The sequence below is a fragment of the Apis mellifera genome, linkage group LG7 (genome assembly GCF_003254395.2).
Source record: "Apis mellifera strain DH4 linkage group LG7, Amel_HAv3.1, whole genome shotgun sequence".
NCBI lineage: Eukaryota > Metazoa > Arthropoda > Insecta > Hymenoptera > Apidae > Apis > Apis mellifera.
In genome coordinates, this window is record NC_037644.1 from 10,482,761 (window position 1) to 10,505,628 (window position 22,868).

Below are 22,868 nucleotides of genomic sequence, written 5' to 3' on the forward strand. Positions count from 1 at the left end.
CCTTCGTGCACCGTTTCGTCTTCCTCCTTGGGAGGGGGGATACGGAGACCGGAATAAGGGTTAAAAATGTATAAGATAAGATAGAGAGCGTCGGTGATCGGAGAAGGAGAAAAAGAGAGCCAATAGCTTGGGGCGAAAGAAGACAGTGAAATGAAGAAGAACGCGAAACCGAGACAGAGAGAACTTTCATTATTGATCAAAGAAACTGAGTGTCGCTTCCCTACCCAAAAGCTTGTTCTATTCAACTTGCCTTCGGCTTTCCATTAAAAATACCAACGTCATCCGCTTTTTGCGACATCGACACGATCTCACCTACCGATAGCATCCGTGTGTCTTACCATGGATATACCTTTTCTTTATTTATCGACTCTTACGGCTTCTACAGATACTTTAATTCGATTTTCGACAATGCCAAACCAAAGATATAATAAATCTTGTTTATTGTCATGAAGAAGTTAATTAAATTTCGCTACCGATGTCTTATAACCGATAATAAAAAGTTTACACGAAAAAGAAATCTAAAATCTTTCTGTTTTCCATGGATCCTAATTAATATAAAAAATTTTAAGACTTATTTATGGAATATATTAAATTTTCTATAATATAATTTCTTTATTTCATAATTAATTTTAGATATATCAGAAAAGTTATTAAAATGCAACGAAAATCATTGCATTTATTTTAATAAAAATAAAGAATAAATCATATTTCTAAATATAAAATTATTATAATTATATCTATAGTTAAAAAATATAATGTTCTTTCTTCTAATAATAAAAATTATTATTATTAAGATTTTATGTATAATTTAATAAAATTCTACTAAAAATTAAAATTCCATTTAAATAATTATAACATGCAATACCTACCTGTACAGTACTATAAAATAAATAATCTAATGATATAGCGCACTCTATTAGAAAAATCTACAACTTATATGAATTAATGATTCAAAAAAATCTTATGCAGATCTTTTTTTTATTGCAATTGATTATTTCTAGAATTTTCTTATAATTTATATAAATAAAATGCAACAAATATCTGTAATATAATTGTAGTTGAAAATAAAAATTTTGTTACTACTTTAATATATTTTTTTCATTTCCTTTTATCCTCATATCATTTTAATATCATTTCCAACATTATCGATTCAGTAAAGAATACGACTAGAACGTTCATAGTGATTGGAATTGGAACTAAATGTATTGCAATGAATTCTCGCGGATAATTTAACACAATTTAAATGATAAAATAATTTAAATAAATTATAATAAAACAATTATGCTAATACTATATGATAATGAATATATTATTATTTATATATTAATATCAAATAATATAAATAATTTAAACAATACATTACTATTTTTATTATATAATACTTTCATTTATATAATATTTAATTTTTTCGAACTATGTTTGTCATATGATATGAAGATTTTATTACATATAAAATTAAAAATAAATATGAAATATATATATTCTTAAAACTGAATTCATGTGTAATCATGAGACAATAAATATAGAAATAAAATGACTTACATAATAACGTGGTTCGATGTAATTGTTCCTCGAGTCTACCAGATTAATTGCAGCATATAATTTAACACACATATATAATACATAATGTCTTTTGTAGAGCAGAAATCTGAAATTGAGATTGCAAATATGTATTAAATAATAATAATTTATCATTTGTGTGTTATTATTAAATATTAAAGAATAATGAATATTAAATTGAATTATTGAAAATTAATCATTAAAAATACGAATATTTATTTAGAATGTCTTATTAGAAGAATATTTGGCAAAAACTATGAACTTTTTTTTAAGCAGTCGTTCAAAAATATCATATACATTATTTTAATAGATATATCACGAAATATGAAAATATTTTACATAAATTCATTAAAATAAATTATAAAATATAATAAAAAATACTTACATTATACTTACTTTCTTTTATTTGCTCCTTTAAAACACTTTTTTTTGCACTAAAAATGTAAAGAAGAAATCACATCGGCACTTTCAAACTCACATTTTTATAACTGTCATGCTTGCGATTCTCGAAAAAGTTAAAAGAATTATTATCGATTATAATCGAATTATAATCGATTGTATTAACGGCGCGAAATTTAAATTTTCATTATTGAACAGACATAAAACTTAAAACTATTTTTTATAAAAAAATATATATATAAATATAATTGTAAAATATATTTTTTTAACTTTTTTATTGATATTTAATATTAAAAAAACTATTTATTAATTAACTAGGAAAAATTATTTTTATATAAATAGCATTTTTATAGAGTCAATACTATCCTCTATATTGTTAAATCTATACTGTCAATTATTAACGTGTTCAATAATTTCTTTTTATTTTTATAATTCATAATTAGATAATGAATGAAGAAACTGTGTGGCAAGAATTATCAGAAATATTTGCTGATCCTCCTGAAACAAGAGATAAATGCTTGCAGTGCAAGTATGTAAACATATGTGATTAGGTTATGTTTACATAAATCTTTATAATGAAACAAATATATTTTATATTAATAAAATAAAGAAATAACTTCTAATATTATTCCTTTTTTATTAAATATATTAATATTATATATGTACAGGAGACCAGTACCAGTATGTTGGTGTCCAGGGTTACCAAAGCATCCTATATGTCCTGCATCAAAAATAATAATTTTACAACATCCAGCTGAAGCAAAACGTTGCTTAAGAACGGCACCTATGCTTGCTCTAGGATTAGAACCTGGAAAGTGTATAATTTACAGGTAATTAATTTAAAATATAAAAATATTACATCAAAAATTAAAGTTAATGTTATAATTTTCCTCTTATTTTAGAGGAAAAAAATTTCCACTTTCAAAACATGAAGGCCTAACAGAAATTTTAAATGATAAAAATAGTATATTATTATATCCATCCCCAGATGCCATAGCACTTGATAAATTAAATCCTGTTGGAATTAATGGACAGAAACCTTATAATCTTATTTTATTAGATGGAACTTGGCCACAAGCAAAGGTAATATAGTTTTGTTTCATCAATTCATGTATTAAAATATATAAAAATATTATTTTTAAGGCAATATATCATTCAAGTCCAACATTATGTGTTTTACAAGCATGTAAATTAGTTGGAGTTCCAACAAGTGAATATGTTATTAGAACACAACCAACTGAAGGTTGTTTATCTACACTTGAAACTGGTGCATTTGCACTTTCTATTTTGGAAAATGATCCAGAATTGAAAGATAAAATGCTTGGACCATTACATTATCTTTGCCGGTAAGATTTTAATAACATAATAAATTTAATTTTATAAAAGTAATAATTTAAAAACTTCAGATTTCAACTAGAAAATGGTGCTGTAACTCATCAAAGTAAAGAATTTTTAATTAAACAAAAAGCTTATCCAAAACTTATAGGACGGAGATTAGCTAAGCAATTACGTATGCTGCCAGAGGAATCTACATGACATTTTTTATTTAATAGTTCTTAGAAAGTTGATATTTTATAAGAAATATGTAATTTTTATAGCCATATTTTTGAAAAATACAGAAATACAAATAAGATAAACGAATAACATTTTTAATTTAAAAGTATATTTTTATAAATATTGCAGCATATTATTTTATATTTTTTGACAATATACGAAAATCAAATTTCATATTTCCATATTGTGGTGCAAAACTAAATGACCATAAAACAGTACTTTGTTGTGTAACATGTGTTATATCTTTAAATAAATGTACGCCTTGTCTTGTAAATGGATCCCATGATATCCGGGTTCCAGACTGTACTTCTACGGTAGGTCCCGACGATATTGTGATTTCGGAATTCAAATGCCAATCAATCCATAGGGCTACACCATTACACATTCCATTCCTAAATTTAAATAAAAAATATATAAAATATAAATACTATAATTTATAATAATTATTAATATAAAATATAAGACCTTACGTTAAAATAGGCACAGTTTCTGAAATATTTACATCTTCAATTTCATTTACATTTTCTGTTAAATCAAATTTTTTAATAACAAAAGGTAAACTTAATGCTTTAGTAGGATATTCCCACAATGGTTGAACTTCTACAGGACTATCACTTTTATCACTTGATGCCTATAATACATCATAAAAATTAATTTTTTTATTACATTTTCTAATTTGTAATCACTTACTTGTATAAGTTTGTCAAAAATAGATAAATCAAAACCCTCACAGACTCCAAGAGGTGCTCGTATTTTATGCAAATCATTAAACTCAACTATAACTCCCATTATTGTTGCTGCAATTGGAATCCTTTGTATTTGAGAAGAATATCTTGAAATTAAATACCAGAAGTAAAGATTTTCCCATGGTACAATTGAAGTAATAAAATATGGTTCACCAAAAATTAAATTAATTTCATTTTCGGGAGGTAAATTATCTACTGATTCAATAATTTCTACTTTTTCCGAAAGTTCGTTCTTTTTAATAAACATTTCAATACATTTTTTGGATAAAAAGTTTGTCTCCAAAACGAATATCTTTTTCGCACCTAATTTAATAGCTGCAAGACCCAATAAACAGCCGTCCGAAAGACATAAACATATTGTATCTGGTGTAATTTTTTCTTCTAAAACTTTGATATATTTTTCATTTCGTGTATAATCATTTAATTGTCCTATTCGAGTTCTACAATAAGCCACATGTACATTACAACTACAGACAGGTCTTTCACAATCTGGTGCTTCATTTCTGCAAGCAAAATGATATATAGAAATCTACAAATTATAAAATAATGTAATGAAATATTTACATTGGCTTACATTGATTCATTTATTAATTGGAACCATAATGAATATTCATCATGATATCCAATTAAACTAACTTCATTGTTAACAGTAACTGGAGTTTCAACAGGTAAATAATAAATAGCTTGCATCCAATGATCCCTCCATGGTATTAAATCTGCTATTGTTTTCAAACTGAAACCTTTATTTTGTAAGATTTTTGTATCTGGATGTTCCCACACTGGTGCACAGCTTAATAGAACCTAGATAAGAACTATTTAATAATAAATTTAAAATCTTTTAATAAATGATAATTACCTGATTATTTACATCCATAATTAAATCCCACCACATAAAAATAGCATGTGCAGTACCATTTATAATTGGTTTTACATGCAAGCACCTTTTCTCATTATATAATAGAGTTGATTTACCAGATAAATCAAACCTAGAATTTTTATTTTATATTTCATTATCAATGAGATTCTTTTAATATTAAATAATTTACATATACATATATTTACTTAAATATAGGTTGAGGAGGTAATAAAGGTTTAAATGCATCATCAGGAAATTGTGTTAATTGTATATCATGTACTGCAGCTGCTCCAGAACAAGATTTTACAGAATGTGGAGTGTTTAATAAATATTTATTTTTAACTTTAATAGGACATATTGTATTCCATGCACATACAGCAGAACTTTCCACTACTTGTACCCAAATAGTAGCACTATGTGGAATTACAATACTATTTTCCTAACATAAAATAAATAAATTAAATATATTAGATTATATAAATTATATAAAAAGTATATGATTTGTACCTCAAGAAGATTTTCATGAGCATGACGAAATGTAGAAAGTGCTCCTTCCCCAATAAGTTCAGTATCAAATACTTCAGTAACCAAAATGTTTGCTTTTTTAACCATGTCACCATTTTTTCCAATAGTCATTTTTGTAGAACGTTTATGTATTAATTTAATTTTGTCTTCAAAGCCATTTTCTTGAATTATTTTTATAGCACATTTAGCCATTGGTGTAAAAGCCTATATAATAAATAAATATAATTTTATAATATTTAAATAATATCATAATATTAATAATTTATAATAATATATAAACTTATAAACTTATTTACTTCACAAGCCGTAATACTATCTGCACCACATTTAGCAGCCATCATTGATAATAAACCAGTTCCAGTTCCTATATCAAGTACATTAGCTTCTTCTCCATTTTGATGCTTTTTCTCAATTGCAGCTTTAATACCTAGGTAATATTTTTGATTCTATAATTATAAAAAAATTTTTAAACATAATAAATAGAAAATCATTTTAGAACATTTTAACAGAGAGTACTAACTCTTTCATGATCATGCAACATATCAGCAAATGCTGATCGAGCAATTTCTTGATGATAATCATAATTTTCATCTTTTTCTTCCCAATTAATTGTTCCCGTTAAAGGGTTTAAACACTGAATAAAGATACTCATATTTCGTACCCGAATTAATTGAGAGAAACAAATTTTGAGCATAACCTTCTTACGACATAAACTTTTTAAATCACATAAATGCAAATTTTATTACTCAATTAGTAAATATATTTATTTATAAAGATAACAAGAAATAAAAAAAAAAATGAAGACAACAACAAAAAAATAACATGAAGTCAAATATCAAATATTTATTTAAGATCAATTTTTGTTTATTAACAATAAATTCAGTATCATGAAATCCGAGATTAGAATTAATATATAATGTATTGAAAAATTGAGAAAATCGCGTTATAATTGATATGTGAGTTATAGATAATAAAATAAATAACATAAAATTAATAATTATATAAAAATAATTTCAATATTATGACAAATATAAACTACACACGTGCAAATATGTATAACCATAGATAAAATATAGTATAGACCTAACTACCTAACATCCAATGTATTTTCATGTCCCATCTCCATGTCGAGTAGCCTCAGAGCCCCCTTACGATTTAATTAAGTATAGACAAAGAGAGAAAACAATAAGAGAAGGATAGAGATAGGATAAAAATATGAAAATCAGCGCCATCTTCAGAGTGCCGTAAATGAAACTCAATGCACAAGGATAGAAAATAATAAGAAAAGGATAAAGATAGGATAAGAATTGATTATTAGCGCCATCTCTTGAATGTTAAAGACATTTTTTAAAAATATAGATGATAAAATAGAGTTAGAATTAAATATCAGCGCCATCTTTTAAATAAGATATTTTCAGAGATGGCGCTAGTATTCAATTATGATTCTATCTTATCTTGTTTTTAATGTCTTTGATATTCAAGAGATGGCGCTAGTAATCAGTTTTTGTCTATCTCTATCCTTCTCTTATTATTTTCTGTCCTTGTGCATTGAGTTTCATTTGCGGCACTTTGAAGATGGCGCTGATTTCCATATTTTTATCCTATCTTTGTCCTTTTTCTTATATTCACTCTCTTTGTTTATACTTTCTCTTGGCGCGTAACTACAAATGAAATATCAATTAAATACATCTTCATTATTTTTCTTTCAAAAATATAATGTATTTATATTTTTAATATAAAAAATATAGATAATAAATTCCAAATTTTATAATTTAAAATATAATATACACGAATTTTTTAACGTAAAGATGTAATAGAATTTAAACAAACGAAAGTTTAAGTAACAAAGAGAGTAAGAAAAACTTTTAAAATATTCTATCGAAGATTTTTACAGAAGAATATTTCCTTGTTTAATTTTATATTGAAATTTAATTTGAATTCCAACCAAGTAACGTTCCAATCTTATTCCAATCCCGAATCGGTAATATTGAGAATGATATTGACAAAATGTTAAGATTCTCGAAACACAAAACGAAAAATTGAATATTAAATCAATAATCAATTTCATTTGCATATCTTATCTATATTTAATTTTTAATTTAATTATAATTCCTCTAATTTATAATAGCGCTGCTATCTCATTCCATTCTGTATTGATAACATCGCATGTGATACGATGATGGTAATGAAATAGAAAAAATACACGGAATAATATTTCATTTCATATCTCGTCAGTTCTGAAAAAAAAAAAAAAAGTGCGTTGAAGAGCGAAGCAAGTCAGATGATCGAGAGAAAAACAAAAAATGAAACAGGGGAAGTAAGAAGAGAGAGGCAGAGTTATGATGTGAGAGGAGACATGGTAGAGGGCATTAAAGGGTGGAACATCTAGCGTTGGAGGGACAAACGAGTGAGATTTAGTTGGTGGGGAGAATTGGATAGCGAGTGGAAAGTCTGACCCGCTCACAGTCTCGTTGATCCAGCTACGGGTAGTACGTACCGTGACGTGACAATGGCGGTAGTCGTGATTGCGAAACGGTACGTTATTGTGATCAGCTGATCAACTGGGCTCGAAGGAAAGGGTTAAATCGAAAAAAAGAATACGTGAAAAATCATAAGATAAAGGTTAAGGAGAGAGAAACGACATATTAGAGAGTTGTTCGAGATAATTAAGAAAGAAAAAAAAAAAAGATGATAATTGCGTTTTCGGTGATGTCATTGTATTTGTGATTCGCTCTGTCTGTAGGGCACCGGTGCTCTTTTGTGTTGTGTATTGTATATAGTGGTCTGCATTTTTGCGGGTGTGTTGTGTGCACGTATGCGTGGAATTCGCGAAAAGCGTTAGATAAATGTGTCTTAACCATGCCTGCTGTGCGGAAGTATAGAAGGGATACCAGTGAAGTGAGCTGCTGTCTCAAGTATGTGATCTTTGGATTTAACGTTATGTTTTGGGTGAGTACAATATATGTGCATTTATTGTCTATTTTATTTTAACTTGATGTTGGCAAAATTTAACAGCTTCAGAATTTGTTGGATATGATTTTATCAAATCATTGGTAGGATAATTGAAATTTGTTCATTTTATCAAAGAGAATAAAAAGGAGGATAAATTTTTAACAGTACATTGTGTTTTGATAAGTAAAACTGAAGATGTGATTAATGATTAATGATTAACCTACCATTGATGATATAAAATATGTTATATACTTTATTTTAGGTTTTACTTATTTTTCTTATTCCTCAATAATTACATGATAAATAATATCGATTGTTGAATTAATTTTTTAATAATTTAGTTAATTTATTAATAATTTATAAAAATAATAATAAAAAATTTATGTAAATGCATGCAATTTCAGGATATACATACATATATGTATGAGAAAATATTTATAAATTAAAATATTCATTCAATTATACATATATAAGTGAAAAAAAATTATAAATATGTATAGCAACGAATTATTCTTACGAATATCGTGAAAAATCTGCAATGCAGCTTATGTACACTCCAGTTGCTCCAATTTCAAAAACAATTCAGGATATCTATTTATAACTTCTATGATTATAATTTTTATGCCATATATATACTAATATACACACTGAATATTCATAAGTATACACTTTTTAAAACGTACAAATCACACAAATTTTTATATTTCAAGATTAATTGAAATGTAAAAATTAAACAAATTAAACTCCAATTATAAGATTTTATAAATTTAAATATTTCAAATATTTTAAATTCTACTTAAATGTATATTAATTTTCATACATCTCATGCAGCTTAGCAATACATGGTATTTTAATTATTAGATTAAGTTTAAAAATTAGTTTTTTAAAAGTTTTTTAAAAAGATAATTCAACTTTAATGACAAAGAATACAACCATATGTTAGCATAATAATATAGACAAGAGGATAAAAATAATTTTATTTTTTTCCACAATTATATCGTGAATTAAGTAGAGTTAAATTGATATTTAAATATTCTAATGATTTATTGAAAGACTCTCGACGAAGATATTATATTCACTTTTCTTTGGGAAACAGTTGAACGTCCTTCAACTCGGCGAACAGATGTTCGGTAATGAACTGTTTCTCTTTCGTGACTGATTATACTCATCGAGTTCACAATGCTATTTTTTTCTAACACTTGTTCGTTAGTTGATAATAAGATAATATTTATGGATCTGCAATCTCTTTGTCATATTTTAATTAATGCAAAATATACATAGAATATACATATAATAATACGAATATTATATGTGCTATTTATAGTGAAAATTATGTATGAGCATTTTATATGTACATACCAGAGAATTATACTTATTCATTACGATATTAATTATCCGACTAAATTGCACTGTGAAAAGTTGATACGCTGAAGAGGAAATTTTGGAAAATTTAGTAACAATATTATATCGTAAATTTTTGTAAATATTTCATAGAGAAAAAATAGAATTTATTTCTAATTTTTGAAATTAAAAACAATTTTTAATAAAAATTATTTAAAAACATTAAAAATTTGTCGAATAAAATTTAAAAAAAAGTTCCAAACGATTTGAATAATAATTTTGAAAATAAAAATTTTTTCAAGCTTTCAGAATTCATTAAAATTGACGAATATTTCATTATTAATAAATTATTTGATTTTTAAAGTATCTTTATGTAAACTTTCATACTTGAAGAATGATGGACAGATTCAATTAAATTTTTGCTTAGATAAAAAATTTTTTAAACTTCCAGAATTTATTATAAAATTTTATTATCAATACATCATCGAACATACTAAACTGTCTGATTTTGAATAAATTTCTTCTGCTCATTTTGATTAACTATTATAACATATGCCTTATATTGTTTTTCACGAAAAATATCAATTGTTTCCTGTCTTTATTACTTCCTTTTTGTAACTTCTTATTCTTATTGTCTCCTCGTTGCTAGGACTGTGTTTGAGGAATCTCATTACAAAACTTGCCTGTAAAACCGGTTTCTAACCAGTGCAACCGGCCACTATGGCATGGGTTTGCTTTTCTCGAAGTAAGTGTGACTTCTTCGATTCCCTTGCACGGTAAGTAAACTTTCGACGTTGTAAAAACTTCCATGAATACATAATTACTTCTTAACAATGAAATAAACGTGTCTTTACTTTCTAAAATTCGTCATTTATTTAAAAAAATGAAAAAAAAATAATGAAAAGTTAAATTTTTCTCTATAACACAGATTTTTCTCTTTCCCTCATAAGAACATAAAAAAAAAAAATCTTTCACAAAAATTAATAAAGAACAAATAAAATTATCTATTATTGGAATATGATGGAAGATCTTGGTAATAAGGTGCACGTTATAATAGGAAAGAAAGTAGAAAAAGAATTCTTTGTTCCAAATAAAAGACCAATTACCATCGATCAATTTAAAAATTTAAAAATTGGAAAAGAAAGTATCAAAGTATTTAAATTAAATCGTTATTTAAATTACATTTTCAAGATTAAATTTAAATATTTATTTATCTATTTAAATTATTGCGATAATTTTTTTATTTTTAATATAAAAAATATTTTCTGAAAAGAGTATTTCGTGAAGCATGTGTAGTTATCCACTTTTGTTATAGAAAGTAATAAAAAAACGATGATTTTATATTAAAGCATAAAAATTGATATTAAAAATATTAAATTTTATACTATGAAAAATTTAAAACAAACAAGTGAAATAACAATCTATCATCGAAAGTTCATAATGTTTAATAAATGTTTGTTCGATTAAAAAACAAACAAAGACTTTAATTAAAATTTCATATATTTTTTTTTTTAATTATCCGCCCATAGAGAAAAGAATAATCGATATAAAAAATTAAAAAATATCTTCAAATTATTAAAAAAATATTCAAGTCGTCACTACACGAATTCATTAAATAAATTCATTTATTCTAATTATCTTTATATTTACCACAATTATCTTTCCTCAATTTAATGAATTATAAATTTATAAATGTCAACTTTTGATTCTCTAATTTCTGAATAGTCAATTTTGTCAGAAATATTAAATATTAAAGATCAAGAGATTAAGGAACCTACACAAGACGTCTGACTTCAAAAGTCTAAATCTCCTTGCCAAATGTTGCCTGACCACTTGTATTTACAAGTAGAATGATTTTATTCATCGATTTTTCTTACGTGCTTCATATCGTTCATCGTTCTAATTGAACGCATAGCAAAACCATCCATAAGAATGAGCAATTCTATTTAGAATCCATTATATCTTGTTAAGACTTAGACAATTATCTGTAAATCGAGAATTTAAAAACGGAAAAGTATAAAGCTATTATTTATAAGTTCATTACGCCCCTTAACTTTCTATGGACTCCTTCTATTGGTTCTTGTTGAGTTTCTTGCATTATCTTCTTAAATCCCTTTGAAGGAATGTTCGTATTTTTGCTGATAAACCATTTAAACGTTTGAGTTGACGACTATATAAGGAAGAAGAGATTTTCGAGAGTCTCAACAATGAACAATGAATTTAAATCGTTAGATTGTTTGAATCAAGATTTTATTTTTAAAGGAAGGAATTTTTATTTTTTTCTGATATTTTCTGATTTTTTTTTAGACATTCGATTTTAATAAATAAATAAAGATTTCAATAAACATATGCAGAATTTTTTCAGATTTTTCGAGAGCCCAAAGCAATGAAAAAAATAATTTAGATTGAAATAAATTTTAATATACTTGTTCACAGAAGAAGGAAAGAATAAGAAATATTGGATGAAAGTATATTAGCTAGAAATAAAGTGAGTTTCTCTATCTATCTTCAGTAATCGCAATCGCAATAGAATGCAAGAAACATGTTATAAGAAATTTGAAAAAAATCAATCTTCTAAATTGAATAATATCCAAGGCATTATAACGAACCGTGTCGTCGATTCGCTTTCTAATCATTACGTAACGATCATTACAGGTGTTGTAACAATATTATAGTCATTTGGATCAATGGAAAGAACAATTAATTAATTTGTTGTGTTTAATATCAATTTTCATTAATTGCTAATTATAAAACAATTGACATTTAATTATCATTTCCTTTGTAGAAAAAAAGAATATAAATAATATTTGAACTCGATAGCTATAAAAAAAATAGATAAAAATAAAATAATCAATGAAGAGAAATCAATGAATGTTTTTTGAAACATAAATTAACTTTACCATACTCTTATCCATATTTACTTTCATGAAATTTCAAAGCTTACTTGTGGTGGTTCAACAATTCATCTTTTACACAATATAATTTGTTCAAAAATATTCAATCTCTTAATTATGATTATTCGAAATTAAATAAACAATAATGTAAATAAACATAATGTACATCGTAAAATTGCATACTTAAGCCGCAAACAATAATAAATTGACAGTCATCAATCGATTTAAATTATGACAAGATACAGAAATTACAATAATAAGATATTTTTTTTTTTTTTAATAAAATTTCAATCAAAATTCAATCATCCATTTAAAACTTACATAAATCGAATAAATAAAATTTAATTTTCTTTAAAGCAACGAATTCAAGGAAGGAAAAAAAAATAGCTAACAAACGATAGAATCGCAGGAAAGGAAATCAATCGCTATGATTTTCAATTATAAAGATATATCGTATATGAATCGTATAACACGAGAGACACAATTTCAAATTGTTTCATCAGACCAGATCTTCATCGATTATAATTTTTCCATTTGTTTCGATTCGAAACAAGCATGCACAGTTCTTATGCACAAAACGGGTTCGACGACCTTTTGTCATGAGTCACACGGACGAATAAGTACAGCATGCGTGCGTGAAACCCTATCTTCCGGCCACCGGAAAATGTTATGAACAACGTTATTACTGTATCCTCCCTGCCTACTACATTTTAAATGCATTTCCGACCAAGTGAACCTTTTTGTTCTGATTATGCGGTTTAATACGATACTTTGACATTTAAACCCATCTTACGAAAACGTTAAATCTCGTGTAATAACGTACGCGTATCGAATCGTGTTATTCCAATTAGCTTGATATAGGATCTTCTAAATGGATTAGAAGATACGAATGTTATCAAAGTAATACCTGCTAAATGTATATCTATATAGCGAAACGGATTATTCGTCTTCCGAGATTTAATTGGATTTTGAGATAATTTACTCTTCTGTTTCGTACATATAAATGATTCTACGTGATCGATTTTTTAAAATGATACAAAATATTTTCCAAAACGATAAAACAAATAAAAAATCGATCCTATCAATTAATCGAAGTATTAAAATTATTATATCTGTATCTTTTCTCTAAACATATTTTTCATCCTTTTAAAAATTTCTTTTTCCTGTAAAAATAACGAACAAGTATATATAAGCTAATCATTTCAATATTTTAACAAAAATCGTACGAAATTTTCACTCTTTATTATTATTCGATATTTTTAAGATTGAAAACTCGTATAATTAATATACGTTTACTCGTACTTTGTGATTATTTTTTTCACTTACGTAAGATTAATTTCTCAATCCGGATAATACATATGTCAATTAATGAGACGGTTAAAATGATCGATCGAGAATTATTTTTAATTTTTTATTACTTCGTACAATGTATAATTTGACCGACCTTTTATTACGCAAGTATGCTTTGTGTAAGTAGGTCAGGTATGGAGGGCTGGATGATGCGCTCGGACGCATAAGGAGGGTAAGTGCACTTATGCTGTTCTTGCATCCGTGTCCTCAATTGTTGATGTACCAAATCTTATTCTGTATTGAGTAAGATTCGTGCGTTTATCATCAACAATAAACATCGTATTTTGAACCGGGGGGATATAATCGCACAATGATAAATAACAATTCTAATAAATATATCGTCAAAGAACGATACATGCGAATTAATATGGAAATTCAATTCGATTCGCAAACCAATGTTATTTTTTTTTATCTCGATATTCCATTTCTCTTTATTTTCATTCAATCTAAAAATTATTACTTTTCGATGAATTTTTCAAAAATTTTATTTTTCACCTCAAAAAAAAAAATCTACTATCTATTCAAATTTGTTTGTTTCGTAAAATAAAATATGATATATATATTTTTTAAAATATTTTTACAAAATTGTTCGAACACATCTCGAAAATAATTAACAGGGAGAATAGAAAGCGTGAAAATAAGAATTTCGCGTCGAAAATATCAAAATTTCTGGGGATCTGACGAAATAAAAATTTTCCACGGGTTCATAAAAATTTCTCTCTAAATTTCAGCGCAAGTCACAATCTGCCTTGTTTGAAAATCCACGCGTTCGGAATGATGTTCATTTGCCTTTTTTTTTTTTTTTTTTTTTTCTTTTCGCATGGAATAATAACCGTATACAAAATTATATTCGAGTTCAACGATTCGTTTTAATTTTTTAAAAGCTGTTGGGTAGTCAGGTTTGCGCCAGTGGATGGCTACTGTTTCAGGTGGGTACATTGCGTTTGATCGAGCGTAGTTGTCCCCATGCACGTTAGCTGCGCCCTTTCACGCAGATTTCATTTCCCTCCGTTTATCATTCCCGCGTTTCACCCCACGCTCATTATGACCCCTCGTTGAAAGTAAAGTCGTTCCTGTTGGGGTGAAACTTTCAAGCACACTGAGCACAGTGGCCACTGTTGTGTCAACACGAGATCGATGTCGACGTAAAATGTCCTTTGAAAGTACTTAAAGGTATTATTTTTAATTGATCGTGCTTCGTGAGTGCTGTGTATATCTTTATTTCTATAATTGTTAATCTTTCGAATTCGTGAAAAATTTTCGATAGATATTTCATCTTAATACGTAAATTTTTATTACAACTGTAAAGAATTTATATTTAATGATATGTTACATGTAAATGTATACGTTTGAATGAATCAATCTAAAAAAAATATATTGATATATCATTAAAAGTTAAAAAATGAGAACGATGAAATTTAATTTATAAAATTGAAGCAAAGTAACGAAGATCGAAGAAAAATAAATTTCAGAGTTTATTTTTTAAAAATAAATATGATAAATAGTTATTTACTTTATATCTCTGTTATTCTCTAATTATTAAGCATTTCTTTATTTTGTTTTCAAATCTTCTCTTTTATTTTCACAAATTCATTATAATTACACATAAATTACAATACTTTTAGATTTCTTTTATTCAAATTATATGAAACAAATGAAATTTAATAATATGTTTAAATCATGGATACAACTTGTGAATCATTTGCATTTCTTTTCTTCCTCCAATTAACATCGTTGAATTTATATTTCAGATAACTGAGAATTTCCTCGTTTATTTAACCGAGATAATATGCATATGCATGTATACCTATACTAATAAATAGGATTTACAAGAATTTTATAGCGGATACCGAATCGAGAATTTATCTTAATTCTGAATCGTGAATGCAGATCAGAGAGAGAGAGAGTTCAGATTGTTGAACGTTGCAAAGCTTCGTTAACTCGGATTGTTAGGTTTCATCCTTGGCCTAATTGCATACCAAGTAGGACGGTGGTGAATTTGTATCGATATTCAGCTTCGATGAGAAGAAATGTCCCCTGTATATATTAAAGAACTCTTGTTTTATAATTGTATATATATCGATATTTTATAAATCATCGGGCTATGCAATCTATAATATAATTGGGAATACAAATAATTTAGAGAAAAATATTTCTATATTGTATATCTCGAATCATCGATAATCGAATTTTTCCACGATCACCAATCGAAATAATGGGACTCGTGAGAATTTTATAAAATGGAAACGAAAAGAAATCTCGTTGCACGGATAGCACGTGAACCTTCATGAAATGAAATAACGACGAAAGATTCAAATCAAAATTGCAATCATGTAAATCTTAATTGGGATTCTCTATCACTCGTGATTCCCCCTTTATCTATCTGGCTCAATAAAGATGATTTATAACGATGTACCAAGATACGCCTACTTCTCTATAAGTCAATTTGTTTAATTCTCACTTTATATCATCCGCAAAGGTTGCCATTAATATATGTCTTGTGTTGAGATAAAATCCATTTGTTTTTTTATGCTGCAAAAGAATTTACGTATGTATTAAATGATTAATAATCAATGTAATAGTATTTATTATGTAATTTATTATATATTATATAGATTATAAAAAATGAAAGGTATAATGTAAAGAATTTTTCCATTTAAATATTGTTTATAAAAATTTTTATTTAATTGATTATTTTTTTCAATATTCAATATTCATTTATTATAAAGCATTGGAAGAATATTTATACAATATTTAGTGAATTATTGTATACATTATTATAAAAATTTTAATACCAAAATACAATAAAATAATATAATTTAATGTTAGATTAAAAATAATTATTACAGTATATATATATATAATTATTAAAATATATAGGAAAATTTCTCTTATTTACATATAATACATTTTTTACAAGGTTTTATGAATAATCTTAAATTATTATGTAAAATAAAATTATTATAAAATATTATAAAATATTAAAAGTATAAAATAAAATATTATAAAGTATAAAATATATAAAAAATATAAATTAACAAATAAATTATAAATATATTCAAACAAACGCCTTTTGTATAAATTTCAAAACTTGTAAAATAATTATTGCTATCTTCTTTTTATATGGTAATATAATTTAATTAGGATGCATTATATATAAATTTTTTAATTGAATTTCTCATAATGATTTTAATTTTTTAATAATACAATTTTACTTTTAATTTTTAACTTATGAAAATTTATGTTTCATTTGATTTTTTTATAAAACCTTAATAAATCATATGACTTAAATTTTATATTTTTTGGTTTTATATTTTATATATAAAAATAAAATTTACCATGATAAATTTAATTTCTAGATATACGTATTTACATATATACATATATGCCTCTTTATCCCTATATACAAGATATTTTACAATGAAATCACAATTATAATGAAATTGCAATTACAATGAAATTGCAATTAACATAATTAAAATTAATTGTATAATGATAGTTTTAAAAATCTCTGACTATATCATTACTAATATCGCGTATAAAGATTAACATTTGATAAAATTTTAGGCGAAAATAAGAATATAATCCTTAGATAGAGATTTCATTGTTCAAAATCATAATAAAAAATGTCTGTGACCTGATTTCCTCGTATACCAGAACCAGAGGCGATGAATGTCATTTTTTCTGCGTGGCTCTGCTTGCTCGTTACTACTCTTTTCACATAGTCAGACGTGACGGCTATTCAGTATGTGAAAAATAATTACTAGGAATCTAGTGAATCCGTAAAAATGACGCCTCATCATTTGTAACAATTGTACGCTGCCAATTATTCTTTTACGTATATTCAACTCTCATAAACCTTAAAACTTAACGATATATTACATATATTATTACTATTCTTCATTCTTCTTTACTAACATTCAATATTTAACATTCATATTCATTAAATATAATCTCTGTAGTTCTTTTTTTTTTTTTTTTTTTTTAGATCTTACAATTCAATTTAACACTAGAACTATCTTAAAAAATATTTGAATATTTTATATATTTTATATATATAAAATATATTTTATATATATAAAATTATATACAATATTTTATATATTTTATATGAATAATTGTAATTATAGTAATATGATAGAAATATGTTAATTATGTTTCTGTTTCAATGAAATATGATATTATTATTTTATCAAAATATATTTTAATGTTTCCATTGTAAAGCGACAAATTTGGAATCCATCATTTTGACAGGTTTGATAATTCTAGTGTTAATTGAAGATAGATCCATACATAGTTTATAAAGTATGAAGCAATTGATCAAACACAGAAATTATAGAATATCAATTTATATGGAATATTACGAAACTTTCTGTAAAAATATTTTGCAATTCGTTTTTATATTATGTGGACGATATTCATTCGCAATTTGCAATATCAAACCTTTCTTTTGTTATACGAATTATTTCGAGAGGGAAGTGGGCACTTATATTGTTATGCCTATACAGGATGTCCCAGTAATCATAGTACAATCAGGAAGAGTATGAGAAAATGTAGAGTAAAATTTGTTTAAAAGCGAAAAAGTTGCTTAAAGCCTATGGAATTTTTTAAAAACAATTCTTATTTAAGATTTTTCCTTTAAAAAGTAATCCTGTATAAAAATGATCTCTGATTTAAAAAATTTACTAGAGATAAGCAAATTTAAAAGAGGATAATTATAATTATACTTTGTTATGTTTTTTTACAAAATTCCAAGTAAAGTGTATAGTTTTCTCAGATGCTGAAAAAAAAATTAATTTATTAGTCACTTAGTCAAAAGGAAAAAAAGAAGGAAAATATATAAATTAATTCAAGAATTAATAAATCAATCAAGATTCATTCAGAATTTTTTAAATTAATTTGAAAAACTAAATAAAAATGTAAAAATGTGTAATGTAAATATTATATGTACACATGTGTATAAAATATAATTGATGGAATTCATCAATATATTTATAGTAATTTTAATTTTTTTAATTACTCAATCACAGTATTTGCGTTTGTAATTTTCTTTTTCTAATTCTCCTAGTCTCATATTAAAAATCTCATAAAAAAACCAACAACAATGATTCGACTACTTTGCTCACATTCATATTCATAATATTAAATTAAAAATAAAATTAAGCTGAACAGTTAATTTGATGCAATGTATTGTCTCCATTTAACTTTGTATATTGTATATAATATATACTTACAAAATATTCTTCTCCGTAATACGCATCTGAAATGGAATATTTCAGAATTTCTACCTCCAAACATGGCTTCCTCGTGCTGTTATTAATTATTTTAAGCAATTCCCACATAGCATCAATGTCAATTCGACATTTTCGTAAACGTTGTTGTAATTGATTTGGTATATCTACATTTGTACCGAGTTCGGGTTTAAATTTATAACTTTTCGCGCAAGCTTCACAATCGCATGAAATATCGAAGAAATTTTTCAGCATGACGTTTCGAGGCATAGAATTCGACTCTAATGCGACGTATTTGGACATGAAGTTAAAGGTAATCTGCAAAATTAAGAGAGAAAAATTCGTTCGAGTAATGGAATATAAAAAATTTAATTCAAAACTTAATGGAGAGAGGAGAAGAAAAAAAAAAAATCAAAAATTCATTACCAGCTCGCCTGGATATATATCTTTAGCCGCTCGCAGAACGAGCACATTGTTTTTATGCACGGTATATATTGTATTCCCGGAACAGGAATGGCGGACCAAGTTAAGCAAGAAGTACAAATTTTGTAATAGGGCGATATATCTTTCGAAAATTGGTACAAAATCCTGTAAAGAATTTTTTTTTTTTTAAATCAAAATGATAGTTTTAACGATATATTTTAAGATCATGGGAAAATTGGAAATATTAACTATGTATTAGAATATTGAAAAGCATAATAGTATAATTTTCAACTTCAATGCCAAAATTTTTAATTATCTGTCAAAATATACAATGGTTGATTAAAAGTGTTATTTTATATAAGGAAAAGAAGAATTTAAAAAACTTGTATCAAAATAATGAAAATATGTAAATCTATAAAATTATAAAAATTTAATACTTTGAAACAAATATAATGCACAAATTAATACGTACTTACCATACGTGCATGTATGTCGTAAATATAACATAAACGACAGAGTAATTTAGTTAGATTTAAAATATCGTTGCTTCCTTGCATATAATTACTATGATTTCGAAGCAGCATAGCTATTTTGGCCGAATAAAATAAATTATCTTCGGTCCTGTTGTCATCTTTCTTCATTGGAATGCTCAAATTAAGAATAGATCTTAAATTGTTTTCCTTCATTTCTTTCAGATTATAAACCTTTTTCTCCATTTCTTTCCAAAAACAATATAAAAATATAAAAATACAATATAAAAATATAAACAATTAAAAATTTGTCTTCATTGATTAATTACAATTAATCAATATAAACAACTTGATATACGTGCAGATGTATAAAATAAAATTGAAAAAAAAAGAAACGAGTGAAATTTTACAATGTAATAAACAAATCAAAAACAAAAATAATATATATTGTTATTTTTTAATCGAATCTATCTACTTAATTTAATATAATTAATCACCTTCACTCATATTTTCCAGTTCTTTGTGATACTCGAGAGCTTCTTTCAATCTCGCGCCGTTATCCGTAATTTTCAGGAGCAATTTAAGCACGAACGAAGATTTGTTATCCAAATTTCCATACCGGCAATAGATCTGATGATAGGCCTGATACGCCTTACCGCGACATTCTTTCGAACAGTACAGGGCATGGTAACAGTAATCGCATGGGATCAACGCTCTGCAGTATTTGAAGCAATAATGGCACATGTGACTCGTAGGATCATCGTCCCAATCATCTTTGTGAAGATGGGTAATTTGCGACTTGTCGATTAGGATAACGTCTTTCATCTTGATCGGTTTTACCGCGACAAAGTATCGCCCATTGTGAATCAAGTCGATCGCATCGCTCAAACCTAACTGATATTTATGATGATTGTTTGAGAGCTGCGGTATATTCTCGAATTGGCATCTATCCCGCATTTTTTGCGGCTTGAAACAAGCGGCTTCCTTTAATATATCAATCCTCTTTTTCTGCAATATATCCGTCAACGTTTTGCTGACAGAAATTTCTATCGCTCTGTCGATATCTAACAAACTTTCCTCGTACATCTGAAGATTTTCCAAAGCTTCAGCTCGGATGAAGTACAAAATGGCGGATTGTGCACTGAATGGAAGACTCTGTTGCAAACCTCGTGTACAGATATCGACTGTTTCGCTGTACCTTCCTTCCACCATTTTGATTTCTCCCTGCACTTTTTTAAAACAAAACACGAATATCATTATTATTTTCTTGATTATTTTTTTAATTCCATTAATTTTTGAATAATTTATCATGTTTTATATTAATCGTTTGTGTATTCAACAAGGGTAGAATAATCGATATATGGCAACGATTATATACGACATTATAAAATGAAAATAAAAATTTGAAGAGTTTTTTAGAAATTTTACGAATTCTAGAAGTTTATAATAGTAATAACGATCGTTTCGAAATGTTTAAATAAAAAAAAAATATCTCATATACTTGATGTAGAAAAAAATATATAAAAAATATAATAATAGAAATTTTATTAAACTTACCCATAAGATCCATTAATTGATTTTTCCCACATTTTTGCCTTTTAGATACTATTGGAGGATCCACAAAAAAATCGCTCATATATTCGTGTAACTTATCTCCGTTCGGTTCATTGTTAAGCATATAAAAAAACGAAGTATGAAAATCTATCACGTTCGTCATCATTTTTAACCTCATATATATATATATTAATTTTAAATTAAAGTGTATTCGATTTTCCTGTATTAACCAAGATGTTTCGACGTTCAAATCGTATCGAAGAATGATTCTCCTTTTCAATGTGTTTACAATAAAGACAGTAAATTCAAAATTTGTCTTGCCTCTCTCTTCGATAATCTTATGTTTGTATACGGTGAAGGCTGAGAACGTTATAAATACGTTCTCACTGTTTTTACTGTAGTAGTCCTCGATCGCGACGAAAGTAAAGTATATTTGAAATTCGGTTTTTGCAAATTTATTAAGATATATTTATAGACGTACAGAAATAGTATTTATATCATAAATTTATTTCTTCGTGTCTTGTATCTTATAACGAATATTAAATTACGAATTTAAAAAATGAGACAAAAATATGAGACAATTATATTCATAAAACAGATGCCTTGATCGAATTTAATGTTCTTGAAATATGTTATCGAGGACAACATTTTAAACAACTTTTTTCTATAGTTAATTTCTATAATGGTGTAATAGGAGGTGTTAATGTATTCGTGGAACACCTTGAAATAGCTGATTTTAGAAATCAAAACAAACATAAAAGTAAATATGTAAAAATATTGATTTTATAGCCTTAATTTATTAAGTTATAAGTGATTTATTAGGTTTGCATTAAATGAAGTAAGACGATTCTATCTTTCTCTTTCTCACTCTATCATATATCGTTTCTTATAATAACATTGTTATTAGTGTTTGAGATATCTTACAGTATAGATAATATAGCTATCTGTATGTACAAAAAATTATTTTAAAAAATTCGATATTCGTCGAAAATTATTGAAACTAATTATTAAAT

General features: G+C 26.0%; 4 protein-coding genes and 1 long non-coding RNA gene across 10 annotated transcripts in view; 2 read left to right on the forward strand and 3 right to left on the reverse strand.

The window, feature by feature from the left end:
• Positions 1–2,057, reverse strand: part of LOC107964726 — an 88,103-nt gene extending 86,046 nt beyond the window's left edge. The window contains exons 1-2 of the long non-coding RNA XR_001703667.2: positions 1,957–2,057; positions 1,543–1,648 (exon numbers count right to left, since the gene is read on the reverse strand). This is a non-coding gene — a long non-coding RNA (uncharacterized LOC107964726). The remainder of the gene's footprint in view (positions 1–1,542; positions 1,649–1,956) is intronic.
• Positions 2,058–2,294: 237 nt separating this feature from the next.
• Positions 2,295–3,641, forward strand: LOC411215 (DTW domain-containing protein 2). Its single transcript, XM_394689.6, has 5 exons — positions 2,295–2,488; positions 2,628–2,789; positions 2,862–3,042; positions 3,103–3,305; positions 3,366–3,641. Exons 1-5 carry the CDS (start codon positions 2,406–2,408, stop codon positions 3,493–3,495), a joined length of 759 nt encoding a protein of 252 aa, XP_394689.3. The 5' UTR covers positions 2,295–2,405; the 3' UTR covers positions 3,496–3,641.
• LOC408925 (protein arginine N-methyltransferase 7) lies at positions 3,481–6,834 on the reverse strand. Of its 4 annotated transcripts, none has more exons than XM_006565454.3 (9): positions 6,732–6,834; positions 5,937–6,067; positions 5,623–5,844; positions 5,322–5,554; positions 5,116–5,245; positions 4,834–5,060; positions 4,204–4,762; positions 3,984–4,144; positions 3,481–3,905 (listed from the first exon to the last, which is right to left on the reverse strand). In XM_006565454.3, the coding sequence occupies exons 1-9, from the start codon at positions 6,751–6,753 to the stop codon at positions 3,647–3,649; spliced, it is 1,944 nt and encodes a 647-aa protein (XP_006565517.1). In that variant the 5' UTR covers positions 6,754–6,834; the 3' UTR covers positions 3,481–3,646. The 4 variants fall into 4 exon arrangements, with proteins under 4 accessions (XP_006565517.1, XP_392453.3, XP_016768750.1 ...); XM_392453.7 differs by lacking the exon at positions 6,732–6,834 and adding an exon at positions 6,161–6,402 and having other exon boundaries at positions 5,937–6,086; XM_016913261.2 differs by lacking the exon at positions 6,732–6,834 and adding an exon at positions 6,161–6,302.
• A 1,231-nt stretch (positions 6,835–8,065) lies between these two features.
• The window catches only part of LOC551898 (tetraspanin-5), a 47,075-nt gene continuing 32,272 nt past the window's right edge, over positions 8,066–22,868 (forward strand). For 2 of the 3 annotated variants that reach the window (XM_006565464.3, XM_006565463.3), the window contains exon 1: positions 8,500–8,589. In XM_006565464.3, coding sequence (XP_006565527.1) covers positions 8,500–8,589 — 90 coding nt within the window. Of the gene's footprint in view, positions 8,590–22,868 lie in introns of all 3 variants that reach the window. The other variant, XM_624284.6, reaches the window with a different exon arrangement.
• LOC100577235 (SET and MYND domain-containing protein 4) lies at positions 19,325–22,211 on the reverse strand. Its single transcript, XM_026441928.1, has 5 exons — positions 21,859–22,211; positions 20,799–21,530; positions 20,308–20,549; positions 19,835–19,996; positions 19,325–19,726 (listed from the first exon to the last, which is right to left on the reverse strand). Exons 1-5 carry the CDS (start codon positions 22,031–22,033, stop codon positions 19,337–19,339), a joined length of 1,701 nt encoding a protein of 566 aa, XP_026297713.1. The 5' UTR covers positions 22,034–22,211; the 3' UTR covers positions 19,325–19,336.